This window comes from Semicossyphus pulcher, unplaced genomic scaffold (assembly GCF_022749685.1).
Source record: "Semicossyphus pulcher isolate SPU_LCO1_2020_fin unplaced genomic scaffold, fSemPul1.0.p SCAF_7, whole genome shotgun sequence".
In the NCBI taxonomy this organism is placed as follows: domain Eukaryota; kingdom Metazoa; phylum Chordata; class Actinopteri; order Labriformes; family Labridae; genus Semicossyphus; species Semicossyphus pulcher.
Genome location: NW_027211748.1, coordinates 14354198 through 14375092, shown reverse-complemented (window position 1 = coordinate 14375092; position 20895 = coordinate 14354198). Strand labels below are relative to the sequence as shown.

The window sequence follows — 20895 nt, the reverse complement described above, 5'->3', positions numbered from 1 at the left end:
ACTCAAATGGACTCAGCTTGAGGCTGCGTTACACGCAAAGTCCTACGGTTTCCTTATAGTGCAAGGTCTATGCATTACCCTCAATGCGAGAAAGCACCGAGGGTAAAGCAGTGACAAGCTGTTAGTCCTCAATAAATAATCTCTTCTCTATCAGGATTGGCAAAGCAGGGGGACTCTTTTTTTTTTTTTTTTTTTTAACCATCATGCTCTTCTAATTCGGAAGGAGTTGGAAAGCCCTTTTTGTTGAAGAAAGGTTGGAAACAGAAGCACAACTCTGCAAATATTGAAAAACAGTGTCAAATGGTTATTTTTTTGTTTGGTTTTTTTTTTTGGTTTTGTGTCATACGTGGAGATCGAGTAACAAGTCAAAGGACTAAAAACGTGATATGGGAAACACTAAATGGCGGACATTAATAAATGGACTAAATGAAGATGAACGAATGAGTTCGATGGAATTAAGTATAAAAAATGCCGTCATATTCGCTTCAACTCCTAAACGGTGTGCTTTTCAACACAAAAAGGGACGGACAGCCTGAAGACGTCAGGAACCCACAGACAGATTACAAAACAGATTGTTTAGAGTTATTGACCATGGAAGCACTAGGAAAGAATTATGTGTACTGTGCTGACACCTAGTGGCCGAGGACGGTAATGGCAAAAACTGGCTTGAAATGAGTGTGGTTGGTGAAATTGATTTGTGAGGGAGGTGAATAGATGGAGAGTGATAAGGTTTTCTGTAGTAAAGCTTTGAGTTTGATTTACTTAATTGAAAAAATCTGCCAAACAATGTTTCATTGAAAAAGATTCACTTCTTTTACGGGGCTTTTCTGCTCAACTATCTGATGTTTTTGTAATCAGACTCTTAAAAAAAGCTTTACAGTAATCATTTTACTCTGAATAAACTGCATTTTGCAAAAGGATATTTCTTAATTTCAAGAGTCCCAATGCCAGCGCCACAAATGTGACAAATATTACTATTAGATCTGATTACAACTGGATTCTTGCAGCAATTTTCTCCTTTGTAATATATCAACAAAATACCTTGTGTGTAATGACTAAAGTGAGTCTGTCCGAGCTTGTCAACTGATGACATTAAGGCATATTTTTTTCTTTCGATGAGTTCGTCTTTTGAATCTCACAGAATCAACATAAAGTGAACTACTTACAAGAGTGTTGAAAACATGACAGGCTTTCAGAATGGCCGCCTGCTGTTTGTAAGGACGTTTAGAGAACTGACACAGATTTATTTTGAAAAACGGACAAAGCTATGAAAGGGACATCCTCGATTTTTGATGCGTTGACGAAATATTTTCTCTTTTGTGGATTTGAAAAACGGCAAAAAAAGGTCGGCACTGCAAGTCTTCCTCTCCTGAGCCCATCGCACTCTTCAAGTGTCACTGAAGAAATGTCGTCATCGCCCCCGTTTACTTTCCTCCGCCTCTGCTTCCTTCTCCTCCTCCTCTCCTCCCTCACCCTCCCTCCTCCCACCCTCGGCTTGCTGCTCCTCAGAAGGTCATGAGCTGAAACTCCCGCTCGGCTTGCCACTCCGGCACCCACACTGGGTAGGTGGCGTGCTTCGGCATCTCCATGACGCGGACGGGGAGAGGCTCATTTCTCTGGTGGACATGGTTAGTCACTACCTAGCAGGGGGGAAGGGAGACAACAAGGGGAGCTAGCACACAGCCTGTACTGCTCGGAGGCCACAAAGCCTGCAGCTTCCACAGCAGCTGAGGTAACAGGGTGAAGGCAGGAGGAGGAATAGAGGAGGGGGCGGGGGAGGTAGATAGGGAGGTTAGAGAAGGAGTTAGTTAGAAAGAGATGGGGAGAGAAGAAGGCAGGAGGTAGGAGACAGGGGTCAAAGAGGTGAGGGGGAGGAAGACAGGTGGAGGAGGGTGGGAGTAATCTCAAATAGCCCGATCTGTGCCTCATAAAGTTCAAAGTTCAGGAGAAATAATAAAAAAAAACGTGGGAAATATCGAGATGGTTAAATCTCTGGAAACGCTGAGTTAGCTGCGAGTTTGAAAACACACTTTGGCTTTTATTTTGGAGGCCACAAACAGGCTCCTCCGTCAAATAATCTCACTGGTTTGAAGAATAACAAAACCATTTTTGGTAGAGTCTCTACAGACCTCCCTAAGCTTTAAGAGGCAGAGGTCGGGCTATGTGAGATTAGGAGAGGCTTAGCAGCAGAGAGGGAGGCTGGAGGAGAGAGGAGAGAAGGGGGGAGCAGGCTGGGTAGAGGAAGAGGGCAGAGGCTACAAGTAAAAAGACAAGCTTAGGACAGCTAAGGAAATTAGAGTGGTTAGTGAACACATATGCTATTGGTTAGAGAGAAAATACGACAGGACATGGGGTAGAGAGCAGGCAGACAGGGGCGGGGGGTTCTGGTGGTGTGGTAGTGAATCTCATTGATCGAGATCGGATTTTGGCCAGAGCAGAAGTAAGTGGGGCGATGACTGGGGAGTTATATCAGTGGCTGGATGAGCACTTCTATCAGGAGCTGGGGTGTTGTTGGAGGGTGGGGGCATGCGTTATTAGCAGCGTGTAAACAGGGCTTTGGCTGGCTCAGACTTTAAGTTTAGCTTGGTCAGGCAGGGCAGGGGAGGAGGGGTGGCATTGGCGGTTTGTTGCTGCCGTCTCTCCCCAAAAGGGAAATCACTGCAAAGAAAGGATCTAGTGAAAATAAGAGGGGTGGGGGAGGGAGGTCAAAGATTTAGACAGTACAAAGGGCCTAGTTTGTTATGGGTGAGATGAGAAACTTAATCCATGTGCATTTAGTACATCCAATTAGAAAAGAGAAAGGAAATGAGAAGAGTTGTTTCCACAGTGCTTATCTTTGATATTTGCTTTGAAAGATTTTTGGGGATCTTATATATATTTTCTATTAAGTCTTTTCTCCTTTGCCCATTGTGCTGTGTGAACAAGACGCTTCCTTTGCCTTCATGGGAGGCAGGAGAGGTGGCTGTGATGCATTTTGAGCTACCTGTCTCCCTCTGGTGGACAAAGTGTGCCTGGCAACATGCCTCCTAGTAATGTGAGTGGGTGTTGCTTTGCATCAGCTGTCGCATACTTACTGTGAAAATGTTGGAGCGGCGCTTTGACTGCTTGCGGATGGGCGTGGGCGTGTTGGAGGCAGCGATGGTCTCAATGCGCATCTCCCGCTGACTTATGCTGGGGGTGGAGGGAACAGAGGAGGAGTAGTCGCTGAACGCACCCCCACCATTGGCCGCCTGGGGAGCGAGAGAGATTAGGAGGAACCGAATCAGGAGAGAGGAAGGAGGAGGAGGGAGGAAGAAAGTCAGAGAGTCAGAAGGAGAGGGAATAATAACAATAAACAAGCAGGTGAATTTAGGACACAATCTTAATAATATCGGACATTGTATTGTTTTTCCCACACTGATAATAGACGTTCTAGTTCTGATTATCCTTAGAATTACATAAACGTCTTTATATAACAGCTTCCTTGATTATTGGGATCTTACCTGGTTAATGTGAACAGAGGGGATGGATGCAGCGGGGACTGATGAGTGGCTGGGAGAGTTAGGGAGAGATTTGCATGGACCAATCGAGAGCTGCTGCTTTTTCCTCATGGCCACAACCTTCTGGGCAACTGGAGAAGAAAGTAACAGATTGTTCACTAATCCTTTCAAGCTCCTCCTGATATAAATACTTGCAAAAGGAGAGATTTTTAGAGGACTGGTTCATAAAGCAAAGAGAACATAGAAACCAGAAAAATACATGTTTCTCTGCACAATAAAAACAATTAAATAATAAATGTCTGTAAGTCTTGATAGACTCTAGATATACCCAAAATAAGATGCTGAAATGATCTAGTTTTGAAAGAACATTATCAAAGATCAAACTGTAGAAAATATGTTTAATTGCTTCAGTAATTTCTTCAGTATTCTCTGGTTCTGTCTGAAGCAATAATATTTGAAATTGGCGCCATAGCTGTGGAGAAAGTAGTACAAACAGCTCGTGGTTTCGCCCATTCTAGTTTCCTACAACACCCAGCGTGCATTACGCCCCTCCCTCTGAAAGGAACGGCCCAGCGAGAGACGCTAAAGTGAAATACTACTGTTTCGCGTCACTGAATCCGAAATAAGACGAGAAAATACCGGTGGATTATCTAAAAAATCTTCAGGTCTGCAGCCTACATTTTTACCTGACGATTCTGAAAGAGACATGACATCGGAGGCGGGCGTCCTACATTGGGGAAGTGTAGTTTAGCGAGCTCCCTGGCCTCTGCCAGATGACATGTTTTTTGTAGTCTGGCGGAGGTTTTCCAGGGCCCATTGGAGAAGCGGATAGCGTCCTCCAAAGGCACAGAGTGAAACTGCATTTTTTGTCCCTACCATAATAGCATTAGCTCCCCGTAATAGCATGATAGGACTGAGGATGGCAATTGGCGAACTGGTCCTTTAAGCTGCTATTTTTCTTTGTAATTTATGAAAATAAATGAAATGCTTTTGCTACTTTCACTACAGCGGTCTTATGTCTGCAGGTTTACATGCATATACAGTCCTTATTGATTGCTGTAAACACAGAAAAAATATATTTTTCCTTTGTTATTTTCTAAATAAAAAACTAAGACTGCGCTAATCCAACAAAGCTCAAAAAAGTAAGCAAAGCTAATTCCAGGTATATGAGCACATTATCACAACCACCTCAGGCTGTTTGTTTTTCCAGTCAGGTAATAAACAACATACTGCAAGGTGGATTATACATATCTCCTGGGGGAAAAGCTTCTTCTATTTCCAGCAAAGTAATCACACAAAATAATACTTGCAGTATTTTTTGTTTTTCACTGTTCTCTTCAGAGTGATGGTAGCCAAATGGGACTGTTGTCACCTTCTGAACAACCTGATTCGCCATGCAATGGATGCAACCTGTCATATAATTCATGGCACAATAGAGAGGGGGACTTGATGGAGCAAGAGGGAGGGAGGGAAGGGAGGAAGGTGATGTTCACGGCTGCATGACGTGAATTAGCACTGAGGGAAAGAGAGATGATTTGAAGTTGTGATGACAGCTGGGACCATAACGCCCGGCTGCCTGCCGCAGCATGGCAAATAGAGAAAGAAGGCAGGAGTGATAGAGGGCGACTTCTGCAGGCAGCAAACACTCCTTCATCTCTTTCAATTATTTCAAATTGGGCTTCAGGAAGCAATTAAAGGCAGGGAGGGAAGACAACACGCCTGTGCATCAAGTCAATGAAATGCAGAGCGAAACGTTGCGTTACATATTCAGATGTTTTGTGAGGGGATGACAGGCTTTCAAAGAAACTGCAGCCCTAGGGGATAATGTGCCAGGGATGACGCTGCCAAGTTTCCAGATGACAGTTTCTGAAATCGGGGGAAACTCAGAGGTACTTTCAAGAGACATTGAGAGGGGATTCCACCATCTATGCACAGCTGAATATTAACTGGTCTCTGTATAGATCTCCACATTTGTCAGAAATGTTCCTTCCTGATTAGAGTTCTGTTGTTTTCTTGAATCTCAATTGATTCAATTTAAAATCCCTGTTGCAACAGTTATTGAAGTAAGGCCATTAGTCACTAAGTTTACTGCCAACATTAGATACTGAGCACACAGCATAAAGAATGCAAATGAACTGCTCTGCATATGAGTCAAGCATGCACTGGCATTCATGCATGTTGCCACCAAATAACTGTGGATCTATCCCCGAGTTAGAAAACTAAAATACAAGTGCTTTATAACCCAAATTCTACTTGTGATTAAGGTCGCACACAAAGTTACAAAGTTCTTGGCCTAAGATTATGGAGTCAACCTTATTTTTTCTCAGAGAACACAATTGATGAATTGCTGAATTACCTCTTTGTTTCGTGCTAAGACCTCATTCGAGCTCTAACAATTGACTTCATCTTCTCTAATCTATCATCTTCAAGCTACACCTTCTACTCCCACATCATCCAATTACACTTTTTTGGACACCCCTCTCACCGTCCTGGAAGACTCTCTCCACATTCAGGCCATAAGTGGAGCAGGTCTCGTAATATGTGCAGCGCTTCAGGTCGTTTGACAGCTTTCTGGCCCGCGAGTCATCGATCACTCTGGGGTTGGCAGCACTGATTGCATCTAAGAGAAGAGCGTAAGAACAGATCATATTCAAACGTTTAATCACAATGATAAGGATGGTGGTGTTCTGTTCTTTACATATACTTTATATAGTCTTTGTAATTTTGGATCTCTTGTTAATGAAAGAAATGTCTCCTCTAATCATATTTTCTTAGTGTCAAGACAATGTAAGACCATAGAGGACTTCCTGTGAGTAGTACTGTTGTGTGTAATGCCACTATGGAGGAAGCAATATCCTGACAAGACAAATATATCAGACGTAGGGCAGCACCTTGTGTTCCAACGAGGACCATGGGGACCTCAGCTGTGTTCCTGTAGCTGGATAAGCGCAAGAAGTAATTGTAGACCGTCTGGAAGCTGATCTCATCCTCCAGGCTGAAGACGAAAACCACCGCATCCACCCAGGCAGCAAACTGAGGACAGAGCAGAGGTGGTGTGTTGGAGCACTGTGAAATATGAGCTGCCTCGCAAGAGCGCAGGAACCTTCACACAACAGATTTCTTCTTTTTGGCTTCCATTTCACTTCTACTGTTCAGCTACTAATTAAAAGTCCCTCTCTACTGAAAAATGTGTTCCACTTATTGATTGCCTCTCTACCTAGATGTTTGAGCTTCAATGTGCGGAATAATGTAAGTGCAGAGTTAGACACTAGAAGAGGATTCACATTCAGCTTGTGAAAAATGTAACATTCACTGCTCACCTTAGAGTTGTACGTATCAGCAACTACTTGACATCCCCACTAATATAGAAAACAATCATGGTCCAAACTCCAGTGCATGAGAGTGTACTTTTCAACGAAAAAGGGGCGCTCTCTGTGCAGTATTTAAACCTTTGCAATATATAGTCAGTATATTCTTACAAGCATTTAGATAAGCAAACTCATAACCTTCTTTTAAGTACTCTTCAAACAGGAAGGGCTTTTATAGTTCATCTATTGTTTGCCTTGTTTCTATCCTACTTACGGTATAAAGGCTGAACATTTAATCTAAATTTTATCCAAATCGTAATATGGCGCAATATTTGTTAAAGGTAAAATGTGTCAAAATACCATTGTAATTTAAATATTGTGCTGCAGAGGTGTTCTGCTCTACACATCATACACAGACGTACGTTTCAAATATCTTTGTTTGGTACAGATCACCAGCAAAAAACACACCATAATAATTTTAATATGTTTTTTTTTTTTTTTTTAATGAATCTGAGAACAATTATGTAAAAATGATTCCCTTTAATAGCCCAAATCATATCCTATGATATCATAACCTGTTCTTACAATAGAGTCTGTTTCACCAGATCTTATATTCTATGTTTTTGGCTGTTTCCTGTTTTTATCCTGCATGTGTACCATTTGATCTTTTCCTTTCAAGTACTCTACAGCTGTGTTTTTAAAGTGTCATACAAATATCTATATTTATTATTGATAATATATTGTTATCATATTTTTTTTTTTTTCATTTACATGACTTTAGATTTAAATGGGGCAAACAGAACGGGAAAACAAATATCAAATTATTTTATTTTTTCTTGTAATGGGTCCTTTAATTTGGCTATGTTGTCACTTACATGCAATATTACTACTGTTAGGTGTCACAGGGCTTCTTTTGACTTCAGTTCACATAAAGAGACAGAAGGGGGCAGTGTAGCAACAGCCATAATACTGAGTGCCTTGTTTTCAGCCAAAGTAACAGCACAAGGGGGAAAGAATGTGAATGATTGAACGCTACTACTGCATCCTTATCCGTTTTCAGTATTCCCACTATCATCATAAAGTAGGAATCTTCGTATTTTCTGCGTCATCGACATTCATAATCTCCGCCTGGTCTTTATGATCGAACGGGGCACCGAGGTTTCCCTTGAGCGGAGGAAATCAATCCTAATCACCCTCCATTGTAGGAGAGAGGCTACGCGGAGCCCACAGTAGCACTAACAGTGACAATCAAGTGATAACTGTCCTCCTGTATTGCCCTCTTCTTCATTCAGCTTTCAAGTGTCACACAGACCCCCAAAGGGAATGAATGGCAAATCAAGCCTCAATGCCACAACTCTGCTCAGCCTCCCGTGAGCGCGAACATAATGGAGGCCTTTAATTATGGCACTAATTATACAGGCAGCTGACAACTGAGCTGAACTCTGTTTCTATTCCCTAATCTCACAGAGCGTAATGCAAGCGTAAAACGGAGCGTTGCCAAGCCAGGTATCGGAAGCTGCTAATAGAAATGCACGGTACGTTCACACTGAGCTTACCAGAAACCGTGTGAATGAAGCCGCAAGCAAGTCAGCTTGTATTCTCATTGGTCGAGGTTTGTTGGCTGAATCCGCTGATAAAATCAAATTATTACCACATCTATTTAGGTTTTGTTTACCTGAAGAGCTAAAACGAGAACACTGACATTTAGTTTACACATCCAGCAGACATGAAGCAACATTAGCATTCATGTATTCTTGTGTCTGACCAACAGACAAATTCAAGGTCTAATATGTACTCTCCTTTTAGCTATCTACCAGCTCTTTTCCAGAGGCAAATACCTTGCAGCTACTTCTTCACCATCTACCTGCTAACTTTACCTGTCTGCCGTTTGATGCAGACAGGTTGCTGCTGAAAGTTGTTATTAACCAGAACAGTCAAGCTTGGAGCCATGAAACCAAAACAATTAGCTGAAAGATGCTCTGTAGAGCAGAGTGGAACTGCAGAGAGAGCTGATAATGTGCTTTTGCATGTGTTGCCACTTTATACTTCACTCACTTTCTAAAACATTGTTGCTGTGCACATTTGCTGTGCAGACACTCATTCATTGCAGATTAAGACATAAAACATGATGCATTGATCCAGATTCAAACCACCCTTTAGTACATTGTATATAATGTTTTTAACAACTTGAAAGAGAGATCGTGCAGATACTATGCTGTCATGCAAAAGTGAATTTTAGAATTAAGCATTAACGGTTTGTCTTCAGACAATCCAGGCCTGATGAAGTTGTAGATTTCCTGTGTTTAGTACACTATAATTCTGTATGAGCTGCGAATCGGAGGTAAAAATTAAACATTTTCTGGTAAAAAAAAAGATCAAAAATAACTGAGGATAAATCCTGCGGTCTAGTCTGTCATAGAACAAGGCTGGATTACACTTCCTAAATTTACTTCCTCTGGAGTATCAGAATTTCATATGCATGCTCTCCTATAATAAACTAAATAGGGACTATTTGGAAGAAACAGCAGCTCCATTACTCTTCATATTTCACATAGTAATAGAACAATTAGATGCTGTATTGTCCCTTTGACCACCAAAATGATTTTGGCTGAGCTCCCTCATTGATCTGTTGCTGCCCTTTAAGTGCTTTCGGTGGAACTACCACAGAGTGCTGTCACAGCAGCTGGAAACAGTCCTGCCGAGAAGCAATGGTCCATCTCTAAACACTTCCTGTCTGCATGACAGTCTGACGCATCTTGCAGCTTTAAAATAAAGCAACTTTTTTTCTTACCTGCAATTCTGGAGGCCCTCCTTCATCTCGGATCAGAAGTAGGTAGCTCTGTCCATCCACCACTATTTCTTTCTTGAACCGCCCACCTGAGGAAGAGACATGTATTTAGAAGGTTTGCTCCAAGGTCATTCATATTACATGTGAAGTCAGGCCTAGTGCTGGAGCAGGATGCGATTGTAAAATTGTCTTAGGGTATAATAACTGAGCATCAGGGGTTCCCAGAGGAGAACAAGCCTGCAGATACATTTTACACTCATTAATTGTGATTGAATATCAAATCACAGCTTGACGTAAAAGTTTGACTAGATGTGTATAAGTTAAACTGCAGTTCTTCAATTTAGACCTGAATGTGTTGCTGTTGGGATCATATGCCGACAGGAAACCAGGTCTCTCTGGAGCCAATTATGTGGGCGAGAAATTGCCATTTAGCGTGTCTAATACACAGCTGCTGAGGGAACAAGTTCAGTGCCACTGCCACCCGTCCTGGAAAGGCTCAACTTTCACTTCACAAACATCATCAGACTGCATGTGTGGGTTCGGAGATTGGATTTTTACAGAATTATCAATATAACTCGGAACACTTTGAAATGAAATGATAAGAAATGTTGAATAATTAGAGCAAAGGAAGCCATGGGAGATCAAATCAGAGGCAGGAAAAACCTTGTCTTTGTTCTGAACTGGTTTGCCTCAGGTCACACCAAATCCACAGGATAGCAGTGAGGCGCTAACACTTAACCCCCATGCAGCCTTGACTTTCTCTCTCCTTTTCTGCATTTCTTTTCAAATACTAACGCATATTCCTTGCCGCTAGCAAAGCTGGCTGCAGATAAAGAGAAGGCCAATGGCAGAACTGCGCAGTAAATTAGATTCTGCATATCATTTGGATGGTTTGCGATCCTGTGGAGATTAAAAACATTCAAATGAGAAAGTAGTGAGGCTTGAGATGTCCCTGGGAGTGAAAACGGTGCCTTATGAATACAAATATATGGTAAAACCTATTGTACAAAATGTAATAACGAGCAAATTTGAGAAGGTCGAGGAATAATCATGAAATGTCTGAAGAAATAAATTATGCTGTAGACAGCAGATGTGCAGCCAGAGTAAAAGTGCACCTGTTACACTTCGCACATTTTCTGAGAGTTTCATAAGCAGACACGTTGGCTTAGATCTTCACATGATTACATAAGAGGGTGTCAGAGATCACGCTGTTCAACCGGTATATTAAGACCGACTGCTCTCACATCACAGAAGAGCTGTAAGGGCCATACAGCAAACTGGCCTGGTAATTTTTATAGGCGGACAGTATCCCTGTCTCAGCAGGCAATACATATCCACTTGAGCCATACTTCCACCCTGTTAAGTCCACTTCAGCCCGCTTGGCAAATAGGGGATTCTCCCAGCCTTTAGCACAGGCTCTTGAGGCTTGCTCGATGCTGGTTGTGTAACAGAGAGAGAGATTCACATACCTCCAGCCAGCTATTTTTTTTTTCCGAAACCAAAGTCACAGAGCTTTTGGAGATTCAGACAAAGGACTGAGAAACTATGTGTCTGTGTGTCTCTGAATCCTGTTTAAAAGGGGAAAAAAGATGAGGAGGATCTGGTTACACAGAGCGAAAGACTGGATCAAAACGGAGGAGAAAACCAGAGATTTATCAGAATACTGAGTTTGAACAGCTTGGCAGCATGAAAATACACCAGAACAGATTAGGGAAAGTCTCTGAAATCAGTATCTGTAATGAAAGCACACGGCTGTGGTGAAAACATGGATGGAATTTGAAGTAAACATTTCTGTTACATAATCATCCAGGATGCTGTTGTCTCTATTTAGAGAGGAGCCAATACAATGCATCCAAAGCAAAAAAAAGCCTGTGCGTGGATACAGGAGACAGACTGCTGTACTCTTCTGCGTTAAACACTTGTCTTCATCATGACGAAAAGTGATTATGAATCATTTAAATGTGCTTCTCGATCTCGCACAGAAAGAGGCGACTAATAACCTTGCAGACAGCCTACAGAGAGACAGTAAGTTGGTAGGCACGGTTAACACGCAGCAAGCATACTCTGCTTACACGGAGGCTTAGACCTTGACACAGAGCCACAATCCAACAGAGCTCCATCCGGTGTTGCTATGGCAACACACCCCAGTACCTTTTTTCAGATATCATAGCAAAAGCCCAGGAACAAAACACTGAAGAAACAGCCATCGCTGAACCTTCCTCTGCTGGGCAACGCGTTCTGCAATGTAAATACTCAAAGGTGGAGCGAAGCCAGCGTTAAAGCACATAAGAAACAAAGAGAGGCAGAGCAGCTGCTAATCACGAGACAGGTATGTTGTGTCACAACGGAAAGAAGGGACACATGCACATATCTGAGCAGACATGTTTCCTTGATTACAGCAACAACGCTCGTTCTGTTTTTCCAGCATTTCCACCATTGATTTCTCAAGGACTAATTAAGCTATGAGGATTTTTCTCCCTCGGTGCAGCAAAATGCCAGAAACTAATTATGCGCTTCATGTCTCATCCTCACTATAATTACACTAAAACGAAACACTGCAAACCCCTCAAAGATCATCAGTTAACTCCGGGTTTGCCAACATCTATGTGGATTTCTGAGAGGAGGACTTACCTCTCCGGCCACAAGGGGGCTTTCTCATTATGATTTCACTGATAAATTGAAGAATATCTGCTTTTCAAAGCTCAAAGAGTGAATTAAAAATGGTTTCTGTTCTGAGATAGACACTCCAGATCAGGGTACAAGATATTCAGGAAGTGAACTGTTTATTATTGCTATAAAAAACTTTCATTTACACTCCCAGAGAAATTATAGGGTTTAATTCAAACCTCATGTTTTAAAAGTGAGTCATCTTCACATGCCTAATTTAGTGGAAATGTTTTGCTGCGTTTTTATCTCACCAGTTTTGGTGGAGAAGTTAAAAGGAAATTTATGAATCGAAAGCATCCCAATATCAATTTTGGCATCCCAGGAGCTTGATATTATCTCCCACAGACCTCTAACAATCAAAATAAATAAGAAATGTACTATCACAAGGTACCATGCTTCAAGTAAATATCCTATTAAACCCAACCTATTATGGTCACCCGTCTGAGCGGTGCAGCAATCAGTTTTTTCTCATGAAAAACAAACAAAAACCAGCAGATTTCTGTATTATTTCAATTTCATTTTCATCAAGCTAATAAAAACAAATCTTCTGTTGAATGAAAATATTATCAGCCTCACACAAAGCCCAAGAAGCCTTGTTAAATTAGCAGCTCGACATTAAGGTCATAAGAGCCAGAGTAAACACTCTGTTCCATGAGTAACTGATCTGTTTATAATCACCTCCTGACCCACTCCTCCCACAGCAGACTCTTACCTTCAGGAGACTCCTCCTGCACATATGTGCCTGTCAAGTACCGGTGGACCAAGGCAGACTTCCCACTGGACAGGTTTCCCACAATGCCCTGCAAGGTCAAAAGCAAAACACTGTGATTATTACTGACAGGCATAACATGACAAGTACAAAGCACGAGCATATGTAGACTCAAAGGACCGTAATGGTGATCTGACTTCTAATTCTCAGCACACGGTCCTTTTACTTTGTGTTTGAGCAGCTTTAAATCGTGCTTAGCGAGTGCATACGCTGAGTGAGGCTCCAACATGTGGTTTAAAGCCTCAGAAGTACACAGATAGCTGATCGTTCTTTGAGATTAATTTGACTATCTGCTGTTACCAAGGGGAGGAATGAACCTTAAAGCTAAGTAATAAAGGTGGATTTGACGGGTAGCTCTGTGTAATTGTGTTTACTTCTTATTACAGCTAACAACGAAACATTGCAACAAGAGCATTGTTATGAAAACATTGCCAGTGGCAGTGTGAAAATAATAAAAGAAAAATTGCAGTTTATTTCATTCTAATGGTAGATGTTTGCCTGACAATTATTATATCTTAGTTGTACGAGTTTCCTTGAATGCATCACCGAGGAAAAGTATTCAAAATGTTCTCGCTCACAGCGGCACTACCATTAAAGCAATAAAGCAAAAGGCTCTCTTTGTGTTAGTTAATTACACAAAAAATGAATTTATGAGATTCTAAGTAACAAGAATTGATCCACAAAGAAAACATTATCCATCCATCCGTTATCTATACAACTTATCCTGTTCAGGAGGGGGCTGGAGCTGAACCCAGCTGTCATTGGGTGAGAGGCGAGGTGGCTGACAGAGAAAGACAACCTTTCACGCTCACACTCAAACCTTTCGGCAATTTAGAGTGACCAATAAACCTAACAACATGTCTTTGGACTGTGGGAGGAAGGAAGGGAGAGTATGTGGAGCGAACCCACGCATGCACGGGGAGAACATGCAAACTCCACTCAGAAGGGCCCCCTACGTCAGAACCACTGCAAGGAAATATGTCCATAAAAATGCAGTATTAGTGGAGCTGTACCATGCAAACTAGTGCAACTGTCACTCAAAATAGAAAGGTTTTTAACTCTTCACTGTGATAGATTGCCTCTCTATAAGTAGATATTAATTCCATAGTGGTGTGACCTAAAACAAACCGCCGCCTGTAAGAAAATCAAATAAAAAACTCATGCTATGCTTAGAAAACAGTGGGCAGTAATAAAAAAAGGTACATATGGTTTGAAGTTAATGATCAAATTCTTGAAAACCACAATATGGTCTTTCATGCAGCGAGGCTTTATGATGCTGAAACATTATGAGGAAAATCCTCGAACACACATCGGTTTGGTTGCAATCTTTCCTCCACTTCCTCTCCCTGGTGTCTAGACCAGACCTAACTGCAGCGCCTTCGGGGTGATGCATGGCAGAGGGTGGGCTGATGATGCCAGCATGTCTGGGAAGAACAAAGGCTGTAACATACTTCATCTCCTCCCACTTCTCCTCCTCCTCTTCTACCCACTATCGCCCTCTTCTTCTTCAGATCATTAGCGGGTGTTAAAGTCAGGTATGGTTCTAATTATAGGGAAGTTTGCGGCACAAGAGGGAAGATCTGTTTAAGGCCTTTTCCAGCCTACCCTCCTCTATAGCTGAAGTATATATAAATGTCATGAGGAACCCCAGTAGAATAAACTATGAATAAGCTGGAAGTTAGCAAAAGTTGTAGGCTGTGTGCTGCAAAAGCTGTGAGTCAACGAAAAATCGACTTTGAAAGCACCACTGAACCAGTGCTCCTGCTGTTTTAACTGTTGGGCTTTGTGACCTGCTGGTATATAGCCCTCATGAAAACAGAAAGCTGTATCAGCACTATTACAGTACAAAACTTTCACTCTTCTTTGTAGATGTGTGAGCTTGATCAGAATATAACAAAGAGTGAGAATGTGATGATCAAAAGATGGTAATAAAATAAGGTTTAGTTCCCATCAGAAAACTACAATAACAGAGGACGGCTCGCTGCTGGAGCAGATGTTTTCTCATCCTATCATCATTTCAACAAATCAGCAGGAAGTGGTTTGACCCCAAGTAAAACTGATTTTGCTATCATTTTTAAAAGCTTCTGGCTGAGACATACCTCTTTTCAGTTTGACCTTGTCACTGAACAGTGAGTGAATATTTTGAGAGGAATGATAGATATTTTCAGTCATTTAATTCAGGCTCTCCAGGTCCATTAAACAAACCCCCGTGTGGAAGCTGCCAATTAACACCTTAGAAACATAAAAAGGAAACAGATGCGTTTTAAGTGTTTGAAGCCAAGAAAGCAAGTTTGTCTTTGAGCTCCCTGTGAGTTTCCCCCTTTCTCTTTCCATTGAAGTTTCTTCCTTTGCAAGGTGCCACATCAATGAATCCACCTAACACGGAAGTATTATATCAACTGTCAGAATGGTGGAGTGCAGTTTTTCTTTATGGGTGCAAGGCATTAAAGCGTGTGAGGATGTTAGTTGTGCACTTGGCAGTGGCTGTGTGTGTGCTTTACTGGCGGGGTGGGATCAGACCCAGGATGTGTCACTAGTCTAGCCCAAAACTGTCACTCATCTCGCGTCCTACTGCAAGCCACCCGGCATCACCATGCCAACGCATCTCATTAAAAATCACCAGCTATGAGCCGGGGAAAAGTCCAGCCAGTCTCTCAAATGCTGCCTCTCATGTAAGATGCATGACCAGAATAATATGGACAGAAGAAGCTTCCCCACTGACATTTAAATCTATCAGTAAGATGAAACCTCAACACGGGGACTGTTAGGAATATTAAATGTTACTCACCACTTTCAGCTCTGGCACTGACCGACTCAATGTCCATTCCTGGCTGTTGACGAAAGAGTCTGAAAAGAAAAAGAGGAAAAAGAAATTAAGTCAAGCAGCATTGGAACATAATCGATCTGTTTGTGTCCCATTTGACCCCAGCTGCAGATACTGTGACAGAAACAGTATTTCCCATTGGATGAGAGCAAAGTTACAGCTTCTGTTTACAGACTATATGTAGTGAGTGCAACAAGTTTTATGATGGATTGTGCAGCCGCCACATAAATATGATAAATCACATCTACAGTCTGGTCAGGTACTCAGGTATTTCGACCGGCTGGTTTTAAGAAAAAACTTTCTAAAGGTGCTTTCCCACTGATCAAAAAACATGCTAACACTCGGCTTTTTTGCTTACTGGGAAAGGCTACAATCGGCATTCAGACCCGGGTCAAATGACTCTGCAGTAGACCCGGGTAATTATCGCCTCGGCTCTGATCAGCATTGATGGGAACACAAAATCTGTGTTGACACGCTAATCTCCTACACCTCTCCGGCGCAATGCTATACCCTGTCGGTAACTTCTGCGACTCCTCGTCATCTCAGCTACAAATTCCACCCGTCTCCGTCCAAGCACCGCTCGAACATCGATCCAAATTGATACAATACAATAAAGACGTTTGTGACATCAGATGGTGACGCAGCAAAAATGAGACCGAAAGAAGTCTACTCCACTGTCAATGGGAAAAGAGACGATCTGCATAAAGCGGGTCTTCCCGGGTCTTAAAAACCTGCGTCAACATGCTAATTTCAGTAGGAAAAGGGTATAACAGAATGTTTAGTGTCATTTTCTTCATTTGTATCCCTACTTCATATCTTATATCCTGCACACAGAAACTCTTCAGGTAACCAGCGGGATTTAGAAAAAGTTTTCGGAGTTTAATAAAGATTTGTGGGGTCATGTTGTATAAAGTTTTCTGAAGCTATATAAAACACTAAAGTGCCAAGGTGGAATTGTGAAACACCTATAGCAGGTATAACCCATGCAGGTCTTTCAATATAAGGTTTCAGCACCTCTGAACAGGATGTAATCCATTTTGTAAGACAGCCATTATCAGGCTTGATTCAACTCGTCTAGATTTCCAGTGACATTCGGAGACTTTGACGTGATAATCGTGCTTTGAAATAGGGCAGTGGGAAAAAGCACTTTGAAGAACAATACAAACTCACAAATAACAGCTCAACAAGCTGTGCCTGTTTCCCATAGAGAAGAAGTACAGAACAGAAGAAGTGTCATAACAGCTATTAGAACAAAGACCACCTTCCTGCTTTGGATCATGGCTTTCTCACAGTCTTAGCCCCCCAAGAAGCAGATACCATCTCTAATAAGGGAATGTAGACTCCCTGTCTCCAGGCAGCAAGGTGTGTAATACCAGGTGAACCCCCCAACGCTCCCTCCCCATGACTAAACCATAACAATTAAAGTGTACACACACCATACAGAGAGCTATCATTACAGTAAGCCTGTTATAGCAGCAATAGTGGTTACCCTTTGTGCTGAAGGCCGTTCTAATATACGAGAATGACAGCATAAATAGAAAGGTAACCACTGTCACTACAAGACACGTCTCTATTTTCTCTCCAAACTGCATACTAAAAGCATTTATGACTCATAGTTGAGGCGACCGGAGCCAAAAATTCCTTTACCCACTACAATTAGATTGAAAAGAACCGTCAGCTAAAATGTTTACTTATTTCTGACCTCCATTTACAAAGAGCCTCGTGCTGCTTTGGATGTCTCACTTGTTGTGGGTGAGGAGAAAAGTGCATCCCTAACAGAAGGGCCTTTCATTGAGCATTGTGTGAAGCGGAGCGGTCTTTAAACAGCACGCCTCATGTTAAGCCCTCTCTGTGTGGGTTTGACATGTCAGAACATGAGCGAAGACACCCATCTGATTCAGGGTTTTTTTTAGAACAGGAAAGTGAACGCGGGTCACAGCTCTCCGAGCCTATTTTGGATATGGATGTTGCCTTCTTTTCTGTGATTTCCTCTCATTTTGTACAGAGACACAGTCATAACTACCAATTAGACAAACACAGAAAGGTTCCAGTCTTTACCACTTGCTGCAGAAACCCAACATTAAGACAGAAGCAATGATTACCGAAATAAACATAAAACAACAGAGAGTAAAATTTAAAAATAAACAGAAATAAGAAATATGATGCACATGAGGCTTTTCTCATATTTTTAGGACACATTCAACAAAGGCTAAACCAGAAATAACTGAGCAGGAAAATCAAAGATCATCATAGAAAAGGAGTTTCTGACTGCTGACAAGTGCTGAATCCTGGAAATGCACACCCGTATTATTGACTATGACACCACTTGTGCTTTCAAGGATATAAAAACACTGAAAACAAGACAGGAGTTTTTACCTAACAATAAGCTTTTTTTTCACAACAATCAAGATATATGTCCTCTCATAGACACACCCATAACAAATTAAAGCATAGAGAACAAGCCCAACTTTTGCCATCCTTCGCGCACATACAGTAAAACCAGTTTGGTATCCTGCCAGAAAAAAAAAGCCATAATTGAATCCATGTGCTCTGTGTTACGTCATTCTTTAAAAATGAGCATCCCCACATTACTGTGTCCCAGAATGCCTATGGAAACAGAAAGCCCCAGCGTTTGTGTTGCTCAGAGCGGACACCAGTGTCTTTGTCTCTGCGAGGGGAAAACTGCGCTGCCAGCTTGTTTGTTAGGTTTTTCAGTTCACTGCTCATGTCTACTCTGATAAAAATGACCATAGTCTGAGGGTAGTGAAGCACAATCGCTCCCCCACTTATTCCGTTTCATGAGAAAATAAAATGCAAAGAGAGCAAAAGCCCTGTGCATATGGCTGTTTTCAGTGTGTGTGCACGTGCATGCGTTGGAGTATTTCTATGTGCAGTGAATCTGAAGTGGTTTTTGGAATTAGAGAGGACAACTTTGAGGTCTAAATTTCCACTCCAGCTCCAACTGACTTTCCGACCATACTTTCCCACCGTCATAAATTACAGAGCGAGAACATAGCTAGCAATTAGTATTTGTACTTCCCTTATTTGCCAACCTCATGACCAACCAACATCTCTTCTCGGACTGCTTTTATCATGTCCGTCTTGACAAAATGGTCCTGTATTATCTTCCTTTTTTACCAGCTATCCAGTGCCATTTACACACCTAACACCCCAGCCAGAGCTCTTTATTATCTCCGCTCTCCCGAGCTTCCAAACACCAACCTCTTATTTCTATTAAAAGAGGTTTAATGACAAACACAGTCGGCAGAGAACAAGGTAAAACCCCTATGCCATGCCAGTCTAACTTGGTCTGGATGGTGTGCTCTACTTAAAGCTCTGGTTCAAACAGGATTCTCATTTAACATGAGATTTGCAAATATTAAAAAAAAGGTTAACTGACTTAATTTGTAAAGACAAAAATGTGCCAGATTTCGCTCATCTTTTCTGTGAACACACTGAGGGAAACAATGAATCATGAATTAAAGGGAAAAAAAGGATACAACATGATGAAGGATCTACTAATTTTAGACCCATAATTCAAACAACAGTTTTTAGACTTGTTTGTAAAAAGCTAACTTTCTTGAACAGCAGGATGCTGGCTCACCTACTGAACCACGATCCAGACAAACAACATGTACCCAGACTGAGATTTGCAGTGGCAGATGCTCAAAAATGGTGTATATTCCATTATTAACAGATTTCCCTCTGCTCACGCACAGACTGTATCACTCAGGGATCCAGACATCTTGCTGTCTCCCCCTTTTCCCTGCAGCATGTGAGAGGGCATTATCACAGTGTTACCGTTTGTACCAATTTCATTGAAAGTAACTATTTGTCCTGAACATAATTACCTGCTGGGTTTTTGTTTCATCCACCTCTGCTGGAAGGAATGGAAGATTTTTTTTTCATTAATTTTCAATCTGTAGACTTTTAAGTAGACTTACTATTTTGAACTGCAAAGGAGGCTTGCAACAGGAAATTTTGTTGGAAGGAATTCGAAGGAAGTGGTATCAAATAAGACATAACGGGGAAGATGCAAAGGGAATTCCATCCTCATGAATACGTTTTTTGTCAGATTCGAGATGAAGGGAGATGGATCACACACATGGGGGATTTTCTTGAAATTGTTCATAGGTATTGGCAAGCCAAGGCAAGTCAGAATAAATACGCATCAGTGAGCACTCTTCTGTCTGCTGGATCTCTGACACCTTATACCGAAGCTTATTACAGAGTTCTATCTTCAGTCCCAGTATCTCAACATTCACCAGATAAGCAGACTGCAGACCACCTCATGACCAGCCACCCCTCCTCCAACCCAAAGATCCCCAGAGAGCCCCAATCTTAGCACATGGTTCACTGATCGCTCATGCCTCTACGGGCATGACAGAGTGGCTTTGTTCATCTACAGGTGGGGGTGGGGACACCGTCTGCACACCTCAAACCCCTCACTCCACATCTCCCTTCCCCCAAACATCTCTCACACACAAGATTTAGAGGTTATCATCAGGAAACACTTCAACACACATTTGTGTGTGTGTGTTTGGTTTAGAGCTGGGCTTCAGCTTTCTGGATCTAATTTAGGAGCAAACACTTAGGCAGGTAGCTACAGGCGCAGAGTCCCGCCCAGGGCATTGAACACCTAACTTTACTCAGGCTGATCGGCACACCTACATTCCTAATGCCTGACTGACTGACTCTGCAGTGGAGTAAGTGGACATATACCACTTGACACTGCACCACAGGAATAGGTGTCCTTGGCAACAGGTTGTGTGAGAAAACAAATAAAGCAACAAGGTTGACCTCAAGGGCCCATTATAAGCAAAATGCTAACACAAGAAAGAAATATCTGCTTTGCTTGCTCAAAGGTTAGCTTAATGAGAGTAAATACAGGAAATGTGCGACATGACATTAGAAGAAGTCATTAAGTTGTCATGGACACCTAATTAGGCCTCCACGCCAAATGTGTGAAATTGGAGTCTAGCAAACGTAGCAAATCACAGCTATGAATTCAGAAAGTTACAAATATTTGCATCTCTCTGCCTGTTCTTCAAGGCAACTGG

General features: G+C 41.9%; 1 protein-coding gene across 3 annotated transcripts in view; it reads right to left on the bottom strand.

Moving 5' to 3' along the window:
* Nucleotides 1-20895, bottom strand: part of agap3 (ArfGAP with GTPase domain, ankyrin repeat and PH domain 3) — a 119678-nt gene that overhangs the window by 49473 nt on the left and 49310 nt on the right. For all 3 annotated transcript variants that reach the window (XM_069684336.1, XM_069684337.1, XM_069684335.1), the window contains exons 2-8: nucleotides 15800-15858; nucleotides 12955-13042; nucleotides 9579-9664; nucleotides 6371-6512; nucleotides 5965-6099; nucleotides 3483-3610; nucleotides 3075-3230 (exon numbers count right to left, since the gene is read on the bottom strand). In XM_069684336.1, the coding sequence (XP_069540437.1) occupies nucleotides 3075-3230; nucleotides 3483-3610; nucleotides 5965-6099; nucleotides 6371-6512; nucleotides 9579-9664; nucleotides 12955-13042; nucleotides 15800-15858 (794 nt within the window). The remainder of the gene's footprint in view (nucleotides 1-3074; nucleotides 3231-3482; nucleotides 3611-5964; nucleotides 6100-6370; nucleotides 6513-9578; nucleotides 9665-12954; nucleotides 13043-15799; nucleotides 15859-20895) is intronic.